Consider the following 19,649-nt stretch of genomic DNA (forward strand, 5'->3'; position numbering starts at 1 on the left):
TCAATGTTACCACTCAGTACCAGTCTTTCTCCGACTGGCTTACTTCACTGAATTCCACTCCTGAAACCAATGTTACACTATATGTGAACTAACTAGAATTTAAATAAAAATTTGGAGAGGAAAAAAAATTATCCCTTGGTGTATCACAGTGGATTTTCCTTCTGGCTCTCTTCCTAGGCTGTACGTATCTTGGGCCTAGGGATTTTTTCAGTTCCACTTTCTCAGCTAGCAAAATGCCTGGCATATAGCAGGAACTCAAAAAATGTTTACTGAGTTAAAGAAAGAATGCAGGACTGCAGCTCTGACCCCAACTACTTTCCCATGAAGATTATAGTCTGTTATCTCTTATTTTTCCCAGAGTACAAAAGGATTTCAGAGTCCACAGTGATCCACGGTGGCACATTAAGTCCCTTTATCGCCATCGATATGCAATTTATTTTGAAAGCTACAAATTAATTGTACTCTCATTTTTGCTCTCATTTGTTTGTGGGAGTTTTGCTACTATAGACAGGAAATACATCCTTATCTGTCTGTATTAGTACCGGAGGGGTTACTTCTCTAACACCTATTCCATTATCAAGAAATACTTTTAACGAAACATAATGAATTTGGACACTGCAAGAGAAACCATAATGAAACAGCAATTGGCATACTCTCAGAAGAATACATCCCCCATATGGTACAAGGTGAGGGTTCTGTCCTCTGACCCATGTGAGTCCCCAAATTATAAATATGGAACTGCTTATCTGGGATCTGGCTATCTCCCAAATCACATTTTCTTGAGAGTCGTTTGTTTCATGCCTTATCTTCACATCACAATGTAATTGCCTTTCAATTTTGATTGAAGTCATCTCCTACTTGATGGCCATGTTTTATAAACAAGATTTTTCTTTTTAACACTTCCTAAGAATTACTGTATGTATGTAAAGGCAAAGACAAAAGGAAGGAGTTGAGACGTGGCTGACAGGCAGGCTCCTGGGCTTCTGACCTAGCTTAGTAACTCTCCTGCACGTCAGGTCAAATCTTGCCTTACGCAAAAGTCACTGAATGCGCCTTAAGAAATACTGGTTAATACCTCTGGAATTCAAAGATATAGAAATGAATGTTAAATGTACAAGTATCAGGAGTTGGCTTAACAACCACAGCTCATAGCAGAACAGCTGAAGTGTGTTTGCGTTACCATCCACCACTCCGGATACAGATGTGTAGACAGAGCTAGGCTCTGTGCAAGAAAAGGGGTGAAGACAAATTATATATTTGGGCGTATAATTTGATTCTCCTTTGAAAGCAGAATGGGCAGTCATATTTATGTAGCATTCACGATCACCTCGCTGATTTCTTTATATCTTTCAGAAAATTTAATTCTATCAAACAAAAATACCCAGGTTTTTGTTTTTGTTTTTAAGGCTATAAGGAAGGTTTATTCAAACAAATAGAGTCTCTTTATGGGAGACAATATAAAGCCTGGACACATTTATAGATAGGATTTTGAGAACTTCATTAATGACTGGTAGAGTGGATAAAGAGTATAATAATGAAATTTAAAACTGGTCACTTGAGATGTCACATCTTACCAGGAATCTATATAAAATCAGAATCACTTATATGTGAAAACAGAATACCTAATGCAGACCCAAAAGTAAGACAAAACCGCTCAGCAAAAATCAATTAATATAGAAATCATAAAATAAAATATTCAAAAACATTAGGAGAAAACCAAGAGGTAGGGCAGTTAGTAAAATAGTAGTGTTACTTAATATTATTAGAGTACACAAAGTACTTGTCCAGATGTTGTTTCACATGGTCCTCATGGCAACTCTGAGAGCTAAGCTGGCACCAAAGGCCATCTCTACCAATTATGCTGAAGGGACTAGATGGTTTCTTCTAAAAATCACACAATTATGTTTTCTTTTCTGTAATTCCAGGGATCCGATGTTAGCAACCATTGTTTTTCTTCTGGCTTTTTGGCAGAGAAGGGACAGTGCTTAGATTCTATGTGTAGACTCATGTACCCTCTATCATACAGTGTGGACTCCAAAATTAGCATCCTGTGTTGCCAATATGTAAGACCTGTCCTTATCACCAGTCTTGGAATTTTTTTTTCTCTTGTCATTTATCAGTTATCTTAATCTCAGGTTTTCTGCTGTATAGTGCCTTGCTTTTAACAGCTTCTCTGATTATATATGAACCTATAGTTCTCCTAGTACTTTTATAGATTCACGATATCACATTTAATTTTTTAATTCAACTTCATTTTCCCCACGAATTACTGCTTAGATTCTTAAAATACTTGAATAGTCATCCCTTCTCCAATGATTTGAATTGCCACCTTAAATAATAAAGTCACTCTTAGTACTTCAACTACTAGGTTGTTTTTCCACATTTTAATATTTTTTGAAATCAGTTTGCATCCCAATCAATGCTTGTCATAGTTTAATTGAAATCATTTTTTTTCTTTCTTGGAAGTATAGAAAATGAAGTCTTTCAACCAATGGCATCTTAGAAACAACTATTATATACATAACACTAATACATATGTATCAGACTTGGGTCTGCATTTATTTTTTATTTTATTTTATTTTTTTTAAGATTTTGTTTATTTATTCATAGAGACACACACACAGAGAAAGAAATAAGAGAGAGAGGGAGAGAGAGAGAGAGAGGAGAGAGAGAGAGAGGCAGAGACATAGGCAGAGGGAGAAGCAGGCTCCAGGCAGGAAGCCCGATGTGGGACTTGATCCCGGGGCTCCAGGATCACACCCCAGGCTGCAGGCAGCGCTAAACCGCTGCGCCACCGGGGCTGCCCTTGGGTCTGCATTTAAACTACTGTATTCCATCCATCTTTCTATCTTTTCTGGCACACATTTTTTTTTTAAATTATTTATTTGACAGAGAGAGAGATAGAGAGCATGAGAGGGGGGAGGGTGAGGCAGAGAAGCAGATTCCCTGCTGAGTGGGGAGCACAACGTGGGACTTGATCTCAGGACCCTGGGATCACGACCTGAGCCAAAGGCAGATGCTTAACCGACTGAGCCACACAGGCGCCCTCTCCCTATATTTTTAATAGCTTTGGCTTGTGTATATCAATGATGTTAGTTTATTAGAAGCATTTGTAACAATTACACTTTCTTGGTGGATTTTAACTTTAATCAATGCAATGCATCCCTTTATATGATGTTTTTACCTTAGATTCAACTTTCTCTAATATTCTCATCTCTATTCAAATTTTGCTCATTTTATATAAAAATATGTTCTTATTGGTATATACCTCATATCTTCCAGAAATTCCCTTTTTTAGTCCAGTCAAGGTAAGCTTCTGTTTTCTAATGCTATTGTGAAGTTTTTCTTACTATTTTTTCAATCAATTCTTGAAACTATAATTCTTATATTTTTTATTCTATATATTTTCACTTTTATGATTTTCACCTTACTTCCTTAGTTTTATTTTTTTCTCATTGTCTTGCAATTAATACTGCACCTACAGTCTTACTGCCTGGAGCTTATTATAACTAAGCATAATTTACAATTCTCTAGGAAAAAAACCCAGATACTTTAAGCATTATAAACAATACATACCATGGATGACACTGCACAGTTTAATTATACTTGCATTAGGAAAATCCTAGCAAACATTTTTTTCCTAGCAAATATTTTTATAAACAAATGAGCAATTAGTGACATTGCCAAATGGCAACTTTTTTTTTGCAACATTTAATATGAAAAATAAAGTGAAATTGTGTCAAATTTAAACATATAAGAATCAAATTGTTACACAGAGAGGAGTAGAGGATTAGGATACTAAGCAGTTTAAAACATACATTCAGTAAGAATGACCCGTAACAACATGGATTAGAACTGCGAGGGTCCACTTATCTGTGGATTTTTTGATAAATACAGTATAGTACTGTAAATATATTTTCTTTTCCTTCTAATTTTCTTAATAACATTTTCTTTTCTATAGCATACTTTATTGTAAGAAAACATTATATAATATATATAACATAGAAAATATGGATTAATCAATTGTTACTGAAAAGGCTTCCTTCCAGTCAACAGTAGACTATATTAGTAGTTAGGTTTGGGGAAATTTAAAAGTCATATATCGACTTCAGGATGCATGGGGGGTGTCAGCGCCCACAGCCCCCATGTTATTCAAGAGTCCACATACGGACTTCTCATACTTCACTGTCAAGTGATGTGTGATATAACACTGTGATTTTTGTTATACTTTTCGTTAACAGAGATGAAAATGCCAGTTATGTAAAGTGGAGATGTTCTCAACATATATTTTTTTGGATGGGAATGGGATTAATTTCTTCAAAAATCTGTCCTGAAATTGGCATGGAAAATCAGAATAAGAATTTCTGGTAAATATGATTCGGGAAAAGGCATATTTAACCTAATAAGTAGGGGAAATAATTGGTTAAAATAAATGAATGTTGAATGAGAAAAATATTTCCTTAATAGCATTGGAAGCAAAACTCTGGAAACACTCTGTATTAGCCAGCTCACTAAGAAAACATCTGATAGGAAACAATACCCCGGGGAGTACAACAGGCCCCATACTGGTCTAATGTCTATAATTTCATCTAAATGTCAGTAATGGAAAAATATGAGGAGAGAGGAAGATCACAAAAAACACATGGGCCTGTCTGCCTTTCTGCATGTAACTCTATGGGGATTCTCTATTAGAATTACATAATAGAGGAATCTGGCCTGTGATATGTAAGAAAAATTATCTACAGCCATGACTTTTCCATGCTGCATCTGTGGGCACAAAACACAGGCAGGAATTCAAATTTTCTGTTTTGTCACACTTTTAAAAAGCAGGGAGCCCTGGAGATATTTCTTATTGTAGTTGGAATCAACGTGAGCCCACACCAAAACCCCCATTTTTTCCCTTTTTATTAATGGGGAATGTTTCCTCTCTGAAAATAACATTTGCTTACTTTCCTGGCTCTGTCATCAAGTAGGGTGACACAAAACATATGCCAAGTCTGATTACTTCAATTGGTATTTTTAAATTTTTTTGCTCCTTGAAGGAAACATGACAGGATCATAGAATATGAATTTTGAGCAGGTCTCAAAGGTTATTTAGTTCAACTCTGCAAAGGTGAGTAATGTGCTCATGAGGTTTTAACCGAATGAAGGAAGAGCAGAGCCAAATGGACACCAAGTCCCCTTCCCACTTGGGGTTGTTTGCACTGCACTGAACCAGCTCACATTTGCATCAAGTGATGACAAAGCCTGATAGATAACTTCCTCCAGCTACTCACCTTTCCCAATTATTATTCCAAAGAGATGCTGGAGAGGAAAAGCAAAGCTGTGACCTGATGTGGCAAGATGCCACTCAGTCCTCCTTATGAAAACTTATTAGTGAATAATGCATCACTTCTGGAATTTCATTTCACATTTTCAAAGGTCAGAGGCAGCTTTGTAATAAGTCTTTATCCTTAAATCAAAAAGCATTAAAATATATTTCTAATGTATATTTCTAATGTAGTTTGCACCTTGCATTTCCTAGGAAATAAAATTTTATAGTGTAGCGTTTACTTGGGATCATATCGGAAGGCACCCTTGCCAGTCTCCTTGTTGCTTATGTTGGCAAACTGATCATCTTGAGAAGAAAATGTGCTCACTATGTATTCATCAGTGTTTACTTTTCTCTTTGAGAACTGTGAAGAGTGCAGGTCAGCAAACAGCCCAGCCGGGAGTCACCAGGCTGACTTCTGGGAGGCTTTACCAGGCAGTTCACCAGTGTCAGGATCCAACTCCTCGCCTCGTAGGTTTAGAAACCAAATTGCCATGGCTGCAGACAGAGCCATCTCTCTGAGGGTAGAGTCACAGTAACTAACTTCGTAAGCCTGATATCTAACACCAAAATATTCGTGTATAGCACGAAACATCTGGCCCAGGCAATAGCACTGGCAACTCCAGCCTATCACCTCAAGTCCAGTTCACTGATTTATAATAAGAAACAACTGTCGGGACACCTGAGTGGCTAGTCGGTTAAGCGTCTACCTTTGGGTCAGGTCATGATCCTGGGTTCCTAGTTGGAGCATCGTATCTGGCTCCCTGCTCAGCGGGGACTCTGCTTCTCCCTCCCCCAGCTCTTGTGCTCTCACTCCCTTGTTCTTTCTTCCTTTTGAACAATAAATAAAATCTTTTTTTTTTTTTTAAAGAAACTGTCAAAGCAATCAAGGTATTTTTGAGTATATAAGTAATATATTCTCCTCCTAAGAATTAAGTTACCTTGGGGAAAAAATAATCAGAACAAGGGAAGTCAGATTGGTGGGATGGTTATTGGCATACCCTGGTGCCTGCATCTCATAGGAAGAATGCACACCGACGAAGGGACTGGAATCACTGAAAGCTACAGCCTGCTACATCCACTGCCACCAAGTAATGGCCTCACCATGTGGTCAGACTATTCAACCCACACTGATGCAACTTACTACATCCAACTCCACTTGAGGGGTGAGGAGTCTCTGACCCCTGGGCAGAACCTACATAGGTACTTTCAATATTTGTCCTTTTTTCCCCCTTTTTCATTAATAATACCTCCCTTCCCCTGCCTTGCTGGTTGATAGCCTCCTTCAATAAAATTACAGTTAAGTCCTGCAATCTGGAAACTACTCAGACTTTTTAAGGTAAATTTATATTTCTAAGCCTCACTTCATTAGGGTTTCTATTTAAAGGTTAGCTTTCAGAAGGTCTTTGTATTTCCTTTATTTCAAAGTTCTCAGGCCAACGTTAACAGTTCAGACTAGTTTCATATGTCAATCATGCATGATTGGCAAATAAAACCTCCTACTTTCTCTACTACTCTCAATATAACCTGCAAGGCCAAGAAACAAATATGTCAAGAATAGGTAACATCATTCCATTTTTTTTTTTCTGAGGATGCATTCTTCCAACATTCCTGAAGTAGACGTTTTTCTTATTACCTTAATATAAGAATGTAAGCTCCTGAGGGCCAGGATTTCCACTTTGCTCGCCAATTTATTCCACATCACTAGAATACTGGAGTGCTCAATAAATATTCTTGAACATATGAATACACTCTAAAACCCAAATCCCACATTTAAAAAAACAGAGGCAATGAGAGTCTCTAAAGCAATACACATTATCAACTTGATGTTTCTCAGTCTACAAATTTTCTACACATCATTCTTCAACAAAAATCTTGTTGAAATAGTATTATAATAATTACAAAAATACATTATAGTTAAGATATCTAACAATGTTAACATCAATAAAATTATTTCAAAATTATTTTATTCCAATTTTTATCTTTTTTTTCACACACTTTATCAAATTTACAACTGAAGGAAAAAATTTCTGGGAACAATTTTTTTTTCTTTAATAAGTATAGAGTAGAGATGAATAAAAGGTTTTACCTATCACTTTATTCTTCTTTCCATTTTTTATAGGAGTACAAAGCAAACTTCTAATGCATTGCTGGTTTACATTTCCTGTGTTTTCATTCTAAACAAAAACAAAAATAAAACAAAGCAGATACAAATTATGAAGAGATTGATTTGTCCATTAGGTGCTATATAAACTATATCAGACATCTAAAACCACTATCATATTCATCTTTTACTAGCTGGAGATAACATCAGAGCGCAGAAAATGTACAAATTATAATGAAGTTCACATATATGCAATATACAGCAATTAGTCTTTACATTATTAAAAGTAATAAATGTCCTATATTTCCTTTTTTTTTTTTCATTCTGAACTTCCCAAGCAGCTTTTGGTAACACTAAGCAAAATATTTATGTAATTATTTACTATACTGGTATAGTACATGTCTCAATAACTTAAGATGGCCAGAATCTAAAAAGCACTACACTACCTCAGATACTATATGCTACAAACTTGTCTTTGTTTAGGACTGCCACTGTTTCTATTGCTCATACTGCTAAAGTTCTAAAAAGGCTTTCTAGATACCCAAGTAACAAAATCAAGGCAGCTGCCTCAAAATGCAATGCTTTTCCAGAAATGAGAGAAAACATTAGAATTCAAAGTTTTCAGTGTCTGAGAAACTGATCTTTGTAGCTTTGCTGTCAAAGAAAACATACTCATTTCTCCACAAAGCTACTCACTGCAGTAAATGCCCAGTAATATAAGTTTGAGCCATATGGAACTTAATTTTTGAGGACAAACTTAAGAACTCTAGCAACACTGTAAGAATGTCACTGACATAAAGTAGGTAATAGAATTGACTCAAAATTAGTTTATGATAATTCATTATTACACACTGCATACAAAGCTAGTAAGTACAGAGAAAAATACTGGAGTACAGCTGACTGCCTCTCAACAGATTATGAGCTATTTTATTTTATTTCGTTTCATCAGATCAGGGAAAGCACAGATCACTCTGAAATAGCCAGTTCTAAGGTCAGGTCTTTAGCTGAAGAGGCCCTATAAGTGCAGATCTGATGGGAAAACAGCATTTGAGCTCCAAGTTTAAAGTTGGTTGACTTACTGTCCAGGGAAATCTTTTGTCCTTACTGACATCTGGGATATTAAGTGGTTCCATAGTATTTTTGACATACTGAGCATACATGTAATTGATTCTGTTTGCATCACGTTCCCTGTAGAAAAAAGATATGAGTTCTTTCTGTGCAGTGAAAAAACATGGGCAAAACAGAGTTAAATAAATGATAATAAGAGATACACACCAATCTTAAATTATAGAATAAAGTGTGTATCTTAATTGGAAAATGCATTTTAAATGTGATGATTTACAACTTTGTAGTTATTATAATTTAAATGTTTTGAAAAGACAAAGACCAGCAATTTTTCAGCTATCTAAAACAAGTCTTAAAATGTCGTAAGTGGGGGGATCCCTGGGTGGCACAGCGCTTTGGCGCCTGCCTTTGGCCCAGGGCATGATCCTGGAGACCTGGGATCGAATCCCACGTCAGGCTCCCTGCATGGAGCCTGCTTCTCCCTCTGCCTGTGTCTCTGCCTCTCTCTCTCTGTCTCTCTCTGTGACTATCATAAATAAATAAAATTAAAAAAAAATTAAAATGTCGTAAGTGGGATGCCTGGATGGCTCAGGGGTTGAGCGTTTGCCTTTAGCTCAGGGTGTGATCCCAGAGTTCCAGGATCGAGTCCCATATTTGGTTCCCTGCAGGGAGCCTGCTTCTTCCTCTATGTCTCTGCTTCTCTCTCTCTCTCATGAATAAATAAATAAGTCTTAAAAATATGAAAATAAAATGCCGTAAGTAATGTTACCACCACTGTAAATGGGCACGCTGATTTTTTTTGTCGTTTATGTAAAATCCGCATGAATTTTTTGTCTTATTTTTTCATTAGATTATAGAATAACTAAGGTCTAGTGTCTGTTTTACTTCCCCAGTTACATGTTTTATCCACCCCAATAATCATATATACATTTCAAACCAAGGGAAAAATAAAGCATGCCTCAAGGAAATTTCTAAGGCTTCTGCTCTTCTTTTTTCTGCTTTGAGAGACTTCATGACACTTTTTTAAATTAAAAATTTATCTTCTTCAATAATTTTCTTGAGCTTACAATATTTTTCCCAGTTTTCCCCGTTTCTTGCTTAATAGGTTGAATATAAAAGATCAATCAGATGTCAGAGGGTACAATGCCAGTGCTGCAGCTGGGAACACTAAATAGACCATGTTTTTTACATCAGGAAACTTTACATGGTCCCTAGTGATGGGGATGAGTTGGGTAAAGAGTGTCAGGTTGTGGAAATTTACTCAAATTATAAGGCTATGCCTATCTTAATTATCACCAACTGAAGAAATAGAGTCTAAGAGCAAGAAAGATTTCAAAGTAAAATACATGCCTCAGGAAAAATGTCCACCTGTTCTATGTTCTCGAAGTTATAATATTTTCTCTATGTTCCATCTTCTACCCAACATGTGAACCCTTTCGGGATGGTGCTCTTGAACACTAGTAATTCCACTGAGACTCCTGAAGTTTGGCCCCATCCTGGTCAAGATATTTTAGCCTTTCCCTTCTTTGCTATACATTATAGTTTAAGTGTAATTGGTCAGATTGGGTCAAATTTGACCCCATGAAGCAAATGACAGTAGTCACATAGGAGCAGATGAATTTTAGAATGGGCATTTACTGAACAACACTGATCATCTGTGAAGGCACATGGACTGTCTTACAAATCAGATCTGGGACCTGGCTCCTCTTTCATGCTTATTATCTCAGTGGAATCTCAAGAAAAGTTTATGAGATAAGTGCAGGATTTAGGTCAATAAAAACTACAAATATCTTATACATAGCTAAAGTCTCAGAAAAAGAAAATAAGAAGCTTTAATAAAGATAATTACAGGGAGAAAGAAGTACACTGGAGAAGACACCTTTGTCCAGATCTTTTAAAAAATAACAATGCTATTAGTGACTTTTATTCCTCTTATCCCCATCATTATGTTAACAGTGGGAGCCAGATGAAACCCAAAATAGTTAAGTGGCTCGCCAGAGATCATAAGATCAGACCTCCAGGCATTAACATAGAGGAGACGTAATTTAAATTACTTTTAAATCAATAGAAATCTAATTCTCTTTTTAAAATTTCCTGAAAATTTTCAGTTCTCCTAATGGTGACTTTAATGAAAAATGAGTAGTAAGATGTATTAAGTTATGCGATACCATTTTGTTTCTTACTCTCTAAGACATGCTGGTGAATTCTTAGTTCCCGCACTCAGTAAATACAGATTGAGCACCTGATCCACGAGAGGCCCCCTTAGTGTCACGTGGGAGACAAGCTTATATAGGTCAGTAGCCGTCACAAGGAGCTTACAATCCAACAGAGGCTGTGACACAGAACAGAGAATACATTCAGTTACATGCCCTGTTTGGGGAGAGTGTAGTGCAGAAGCTGCCAGCTGTCTCTGAAACCCTCTTCCGTTCGTCTTTATGTGGACACATGGCCACCCAGGATAAACCCTATGTTGTCCAGCCACTAGTGGTTTAGAATCATCATGTGAGTTCTAGTCAATAGGATGTAGGGAGAAATATGGCTGCTTCTAGAAACCTCACTTAAGAGAAAGCTGGTTGGTTCATACTCTTTCCTTTTACTGCCCACATCTCACCCCCACTTAAGACACAGATATGATGAGAGGAGTCTTCGCATTTGCTTCTTGGAGGACCTGGGCTAATTCCTACATCTAGTGTGTTTTGCATAGTGGCAATTGGTGGAATGTACAGGAGTATATCCTTGGCAAGACAGGAGTGTGAGAAGTTTCTGTGCTTTAGACCGAAATGGGCATCACTGCAGGCTATGTAAAGCAAAGCCAGAAAAACACACAGGAGACATGGAAATAATAGCTAATACTCATTTAGTATGTGGAGGTAATTTTCTGAAGCATTTTGTGTACATTATCTCATTTAGTCTTTACTACAATTCTGCTATTTGTATTCCCATTTTACAGATGAAGAAATTGAAGCTTTGAAAGGTTAAATCATTTACAAAATGCCCGACAGCTAGTAAATGGTGGAACTTAAATTTCACAGTCTACACTCTTCTTCTACTCAGTATGCATTGCTCCTTATAGTAAAACCTTTTTTACTGTTTTGTAGTGTTACTGTATTTGCTGCCATTATGTTCTCTAAATAAAAACCAATAACGAGTATTAACTAGTATATATATAGTATATATATATATTCTAAGAAAATGAGCTTCAAGAATTATTCTATACTACTCAGTATATATTAATTCTACAATAATTCTAAACTAACATCAAGTTAATTGAGATGGAATAATAGCACTAAAATATCATGTTTTTTCCTCCTAATTGGGTGGCTCTTATTAAGTGAAGCACAGAAACTCCAAAACCTCCCACCTTCTGGAAATGAACTTCCCATCTGAAATTCGTAGGCAACCCAAGTCCCAAATACTATCCTGTGCTTTTTCTCACTGACAATAGGATTCTGAGGATTATGTATAAATATTCGCCCTGAATATTTTTTAGTTTTACACTTAACATTTCAAAACTGTCTTCAATGTGTTATTTTAATTTATAAAGGATGCTTAGTGAGTTGGTTGGACAAATACCAAATGAGCCATGCTTTCCAAGTGAAATGACTGGTCTAAAAGAATGATTTGCTTATTGCTGACATCTTAAAATTGCCTAGCATTTCATTTCATGGGAGAGTGTTTGGGTTGGCTAAATGTTTAAGACTGAGCATTGGAGAGACCTGCTGGTCAAGTGTCATTATCAGCTTAGTGCTTTTTCAAAATGCTGAAGTCACAACACATCATTTTTAATTCAGAGGTTTGGCAAAATTAGGCCTAATATCTAATTTTTATTAAAATAAAAAAAATATTGACATCATTTAAAGGCCTTTTGCAGTATCATTAGTATAAACGCTAACCTTAATGTTTAGCTGACATAAGGCATTTTATATTGTAAAATTAGTTGATGAGTCCATCAGAATGATCCATTAAATTACTCTTTTACAGAAATCACACTGAGCTATTTACCCGTTAAAGAAGTATCTTTATACTAAGATTATCTTGGAATGATTAAAAAAATAAATTGAAAAATACCTTCCATTTCATCTACAGAGAGAGAACACAGAGTATTCATTAGAAATAATTCAAATGAAAAAAATAAATAAATAATTCAAATGAGTAAGACTACACTTTCTAATGCATATTTACCAGTAGAGGTCACTATCACACCAAATCGCTGGGCTTGTTCAGCTACCATTAGAAATTAGAGGACCAGGCTGAATTTGTAATAAAATCAAAATGCCTATACATAAAATGTAATTATATAGACTCATAATTGCTGCACAAATATCCAAAGGTAAATGTAGATAACTCATCATTTTGTACTTTTTTTAATCTTATTTTTTTAATTCAAGTATAATATACAGTGTTACTTTCAGGCATACAAAATAATGATGAACAATTCTATATGCTTCTTAGTGCTCATCAAGATAAGTGCACTCCTAATCCCCTTTATCTGTTTCACTCATCCCCTCACCCACCTTCCCTGACAACCACTAATTTATTCTCCGTATTTAAGAATCTGGTTTCTAGTTTGTCTTTTTTTTTCTTTGTTCATTTGTTTCTTAAATTCCACATATGGTCATTGTATATCATTTATATCACATACCATTCTATCATTTTATACTTTTCATATACAGTATCATACCTATAGATATATGTAGACATTAAATATATATGCCAATATTTTTATATGTAGCAATTCATTATACCATCTGAAAAGTAAAAAGATCAAATATTTACATGTGTCTTATCTAGAAGCTTTCTAAAACATTCTTTACAAAATCCAACAAAAATGTCCTAACATCATAAAATCAAAATTATATTAATGTTCTTCCTAAGAATAAGAAACTTCATTACTGATCTAGACAGGAGATACCAGCATTTAAAAAGGATACACACATACTCACTAGGAGGTAGGTTTATTATCACATATTCAAAAAAAAACTCAGTATTAACTACAACTAAATGTCAAATATGCCAGAAAATACCATGGCACACAGGGGCTTAGGAAAGATTACACATGAAAATAGGATATATACTTTTCATGATCAGCAATGCCAAGAAGGAAGCAGAGGTCAGCTACTCCATTTAACTTTGTTTTTTCTTTTTTACTCCGTTTAACTTTGTGAACCAAAAGCTCCAGGTAGCAGAAAAATCTCTAGACATAATATGGTTTATCTACTTTTGACTATGTATGCCAGGCCCAGGTTAGCAAAAAAGGCCAAAGTGAGGTGCAGCATGAGTCATCTGCTACATCTGCCCCCAAGTTACATCTGCCCCTTTATTAATTCCTCAAATTCTTTTAATAAGAGAAAACAGATTTCATTGTATCTGTTAAAATAATAGTCTAGAAGTAATGAGTTTTGATTTACTTATAATCACTTAACCAACTAAACTTTAAGTCACCGTGGTCAACAGCGTCTCCATCTTGATAAGCGAAGGCATAAGAGGATAGGAAATGTGAGACAGGATGAGAAGAAGAGGATGAAAGACAGGCCTGCAGACCTCACACCGATCCTGGGAGGTCAGTCTTAAGAGGGTTTGACAGTGTTCTGTTCTTGAAGACAGCTGTAAACTCAGGCAATTGTGCTCTGCTATTCTGCTTTATGTGGTCTACAGAGATGATTTTCATTTTGTTTCCAATTTTTTTTTTTTAAGATTTTATTTATTTATTCATGATAGTCACAGAGGAGAGAGAGAGAGAGGCAGAGACACAGGCAGAGGGAGAAGCAGGCTCCATGCACCGGGAGCCTGACGTGGGATTCGATCCTGGGTCTCCAGGATCGCGCCCTGGGCCAAAGGCAGGCGCCAAACCGCTGCGCCACCCAGGGATCCCTGTTTCCAATTTTTTATTACAAACATTTTCTTCCAATTTTTTTATGAACATTTTGAAATATAAAAAAAATTGAAAGTAAAATGAATATCCTACTCTATCTATTGAATCTAGATTCAATAATTTTTAATGTTTTACCAATTTGCTTTATATACATATGTATGTATAAATACACTTATTTGTTTAAATATATTAAATTTAGATATATTTATTTATTTTTGGCTGAACCATTTTAAAGTAAGGTGCAGACATCCTAATATTTCACCCTTAAATACACCAGGATGAATCTCCTAAAAATAAAAAGTTTCCTATTAACCTCAAAATGTTCCTAATTCCAAAGAAAAGTAATAGTAATTCCCCATCAACTATCTACCATCTAATCCATATTCATATTTCTTATTGCTCTCAAAAACTGTTCCTGGACAATTGTTTTAATCAGAATTGACCAAAATTTATGCGTTGCATTTGGCTGTTATGTCCAAGACAGTCCTTCCCTCCATCTTGTTCAACGACACTGACTTTTATTTTAAAAGACCTAGTCATCTTCTAGAATGTTCTATAGTTTAAATGTGCACAGAGGTTATTTTTAAAGTACCACCACCAAAGAGAATATATATTGGTTACTGAGGACTGTACTAATTGCAACACCATTCACTAAATGTAATAATGCCACACCAGGTCAACTGTTGAAAAAAATATGAAACTTTAGTATCAAATAGTAAAGTTAAAACAATATTCTATTTCCATGATCATATGAAGCTTTTAGATATAACATCAATAATTAGGGATAAAATAATTTGGGGCAAAATTAAAATTATTTTAGGGGGTGAAATAATTAGAAACAAATGAATAATGAAAATTGTGGTTAAACAACACTATACCTAAGAATTCCTGCTACTTTATCCTGGCAGACTTGCATTTCTTAGAATATCCTATCACTTAAGCAAACAACACTAGTTTTTTTGCTAAGAGTGAAAAACGGAATCTGAGCAAGAACATTTGGTAGTTTACTCTAAATCCTTTCCAGGGATTCCTGGGTGGCTCAGTGGTTTAGTGCCTGCCTTTGGGCCAGGGCGTGGTCCTGGAGTCCAGGGATACAGTCCCGGGATCGAGTCCTACGTCAGGCTCCTGGCATGGAGCCTGCTTCTCCCAATGCCTGTGTCTCTGCCTCTCTCTCTTTCTCCCTCCCTCCCTCTCTCTCTATCATGACTATATAAATAAAAAAGTAAAAAAAATAAATAAATAAAAACTTTGTTTAAAAAATAATTAAATAAAAATAAATAAATCCTTTCCAAAATTCTTCAAAAAGCACAAATAAAATTGGGGCAATGATATCTCTAACCTCAACCATATTATTGCTTTCTATTATCCAAATGATAATTAACAACAAAAAATTAGTACAAATTTTTAAATTACAAAAAACATGACAAAGAAATGAACTGCAATAGAGATCTAGTTTGATTCTAGCCATTGGATGTATGTATTGGTGTGACCAGGATCATAGGCTTCCTTTTGTTACTAGTTAAATCCCCAGGGCTAATTCCAAATCACAGCAGACTCAAAGAAGTGTTTATTCAGAAGTCTATCAAATTTCCAGTGAGGATCCAACATGCAATGAAAACTATAACTGCAATACAGACTTGTGGATCTTAAATAAGCCAGTTCACAAAAATTCTGCAGTAATTTGGACACAATTCACTATATTAGAAATTCTTCTATAGCTCAACTACAGGGGAAAAAATGCTGGAACTCTGTCATCAAATAGTAAAGTATTTTCACAAATAAAATTATTGGTGGGTGGGAGGAAGCAGCCTGTAGCTTCTTTGTTATGACTTAAACCGGTCATGAAATAACCATTTAGCCAGCATTACATATCTGGGCTTAAATAATGTGGGGGTTAGGAGTGCCAACACCCCATGTAGTCAAAAATTTGCATATAACTTTTCACTCCCCCAAAATTTAACCAACAGCCTACTGTTGACCAGATTATACAATTAACAAATATTTTGTGTATTATATACAGTATTCTTACAATAAAGTAAGCTGGAGAAAAGAAAACGTTACTAAGAAAATCATAAGGAAGAGAAAATACATTTATAATACTGTATTACATTTACAGAAAAAAATCCATGTCTTAGTGGACCCACACAGTTTCAGTCGTGTTGTTCAAGGGTCAGCTGTGCTTGTGAAAAAGACAGAGAATATGTTATTTTACCTTGTTAAAGTATCTGGCAATTTTTCTAATTCCTCACATTCCATGTGAAAGACGCTAGAAAAAGAATCCTGAAAACAGAGTGACAACAAACACTGAGAAGTAAGTTTGACAATGTAATGAAATCTATCTAGATACACACATGCAAGTCAATGTAATTGACACAAAACACCAATACTTGTGGTATTTTTTTAACTTATTCTCACACTACACTGACATACGTACTCACTGCTTGACAGCTTCAAGTCTGCTTCCCATGTTCATACTGTTTCCGATATTCACTTGCAAAAATGCTCATTTGCGTATTACTTGGTTTTTGTTTTTCAACCAGGCATTAATAAACACGTTAGCTTCAAATTTTCTTGATATTTATTCAAAATCCTCATATTTTAGCTTTTATACATACATTGATTGCTGTTGTTAGATCTTTTTAAAATACATGCAATTCAGTATATTTTATGAATATTTACTGAAAATAATTGTGAAGATTTTAGCAACAAAAAGAAGTACTTTGCAAGTTACATTAAAAAGCAGAATATATATTCATACTCATGCTGTATTTACAACTGAATAAAGAACTGGAGGGAAACACAGAAATAAAATAATGTTAGTTTAACTTGGGGAGGGAAGAATTGAGTACTGTATTTTTCTTGCTTACATTTGGATTTTTGCTCATGTTGTTGAAATAATTTTAATCAAAAAGTTATAATATAAATGAACATCAAGTCACTTGATTCCTAAACCCAACAAATTAAGTTGTTAAAAAGTGAGCAAAATATATTAACAGGCATATTGCTAAGTTATACTTCAAAGCACCAATGATCCAAGTCAGTTGCTGCCATGATAGATGTTAACTGGCCGAAGCATGAGGTGAATGTTAATTGAAGTGATATTCAAGTTGTCTTAAAAAAAAGGAGGTCCCTACATATAACTTTCAAAAATTAAATCCTAAGAACAGGTCACAGAGCCAAAATTGTAAACTGACTTACTGCATTAATGAGTTCTGACCTGAACTTTAAAAGGATAGCTATTTGTAATCATCTCTGTATTAAGGACTTTATATATAATTCATTGAAAATTTAAAATAATATATATGAGAATACTGATTACCTTATAACACAGTAAATTCTCATTTGATATCTGGTTAATGAGAATTAACACGCATACACACACAAAATGATTCTTGTTTAGTCATATAGTATAGTCTTACTATCTAAAACAATTTTTTAAATTTTAATATAAGTACTACATATCTTTCATTATTCTATTGCCCTAAAACCCATCAATTCAGATCTCATATATGGATTACAACTGAGTATATAAGTGGCTGTAATCCCCACTTCATTTCCTAACCCACCAATGAAGAGCTTATTTTCAGGGTCTATCAGAAAAAAAATAAACAATGATGTCAAAAAGAAATATCCCAGAAACAGTGATCCATAGGTTAAAAAGGGAAAAGAAATTGCATAAAGGAAAACTGCCTTAGGCTAGAAGCTCTGATTCTAACGGTAAACTCAATTGGCCTGTATAGAAGTAACCAGCATTCAATGAGAACACTCTGTCTTTCCACACATATCTGTTTCTTTATGTTATACATCAATGGATTGAAACCTACCAATTAGAACAGTTAGTGATTTTCCATTGTTGGTAAAGGATTTAGGACTAATAGGCACCTTTAATACAAGGCCCTCTATTGGGCCATGCCTTTTGGTTTCTAAACAATTTTTGATTAAAAAAAAAAAATTATACCCAACCCATTCAGAATGGGAGTCTACTTGTTCATAACAACCAGGACACCACTATTCCTGACCACAAAAGGTCTGCACACTACTATGACAATGTTATGTCTCTCCATCAAGGTAGTGTCAATATTGACAAAAGCAGCACACAGACACTCATTCCATGGTAACCACTTAGTGGAGGTACACAAAGGTGAAAGGGTGCTTTGAAGGCATCCTCCAATCTCACCTTGACCCCCTTTCAACCAAAATAGTTCATACTCTGACTGGCTTTGCATAAACAACCATATACAGTTGGATTTCAGAGCAATCTGAGGCTAACATGAAGTTTAAAAGCAGTGCTTTAAGGAATATAATTTCTGTCTTTCTAAAAATTAAAAAGTCATACTCTGTACTCACGGAGCAATCTTCATCCACTATGAAAATGGTGCATTTCTGCACCTGCATGAAAGAGATAATAGTGGCAGCTATTTTCTTTAGAATTACTTCTAATGATTGTTGTTCTTCAAAAATTAAGCTAGCAAGGTCAAGCAGCACCTAGACAGGAAAATTTAGAGCTCATTACTTAGTAATTATTTGTAATTATAAAGCAATACAATGATTTATATGGTTTATAAGTTGTGTATCTATAATCTAATAAGGTATAATCAAGTATATGTCCAAGAATTAAATATGTAAGTCTCTATTTACTAACAGAGCTTCCATGTTGGCTGTTAGTACAGTTAGTAGAGTGGTTACAATTGGACTCTATAATCAGTCATCAGTTTTTAATCCCACCTTCCCTTCCTGTGAGCTTTGTGATGTAGAGCAAATTCCTTAAAAATGGGGATAATAGTAAAAGTAATACCAAACCACAGGACTATCATGAGAACTAAATAAGTGAACATTTATAAAGTATTTTGAACAGCATCTGATACATAAAACACAATGACATTGCTATTGTTCTCAATTTCTGAGATCATTTATCAGCATTTTCACATAGCCCAGTAAATATTGTCCAAAACAGACTAAGCTCTAAGAGCTCCTTTTGTGTTTTTCCTGGTAATTTCACTTTCCTTTGAATTCCACAGAATTTCTTCTAATCTTGCAAAATATTTGTGTGATGAAGAAGAAGAAAAGATATCACAAAAAATTTACCAGAGGAAATACTATCCTAGCTGAAGCCTGGGGGATAAGCAGGAATCGTTTAGGTGAAGCGGGGAAAGAAAAATTTCAGTCAATAACAACTGAATTGAGAGAGAGTAGCATGCTGGAAGCTTTGATCAAGTTTTAAAGAGAATATAGAGTGTAAAGAGGAGAGCTAGGGGAAATGAGATTGCAAGGGCGAGTGGAGAAAGAACCTCAAAAGC

General features: G+C 35.1%; 1 protein-coding gene across 5 annotated transcripts in view; it reads right to left on the minus strand.

The window, feature by feature from the left end:
* The window catches only part of PDE5A (phosphodiesterase 5A), a 133,519-nt gene that overhangs the window by 58,415 nt on the left and 55,455 nt on the right, over window positions 1-19,649 (minus strand). For all 5 annotated transcript variants that reach the window (XM_077882466.1, XM_077882465.1, XM_077882462.1 and 2 more), the window contains exons 6-9: window positions 18,700-18,837; window positions 16,565-16,632; window positions 8,495-8,603; window positions 7,401-7,488 (exon numbers count right to left, since the gene is read on the minus strand). In XM_077882466.1, the coding sequence (XP_077738592.1) occupies window positions 7,401-7,488; window positions 8,495-8,603; window positions 16,565-16,632; window positions 18,700-18,837 (403 nt within the window). The remainder of the gene's footprint in view (window positions 1-7,400; window positions 7,489-8,494; window positions 8,604-16,564; window positions 16,633-18,699; window positions 18,838-19,649) is intronic.

This window comes from Canis aureus, chromosome 33 (assembly GCF_053574225.1).
Source record: "Canis aureus isolate CA01 chromosome 33, VMU_Caureus_v.1.0, whole genome shotgun sequence".
Lineage (NCBI taxonomy): Eukaryota > Metazoa > Chordata > Mammalia > Carnivora > Canidae > Canis > Canis aureus.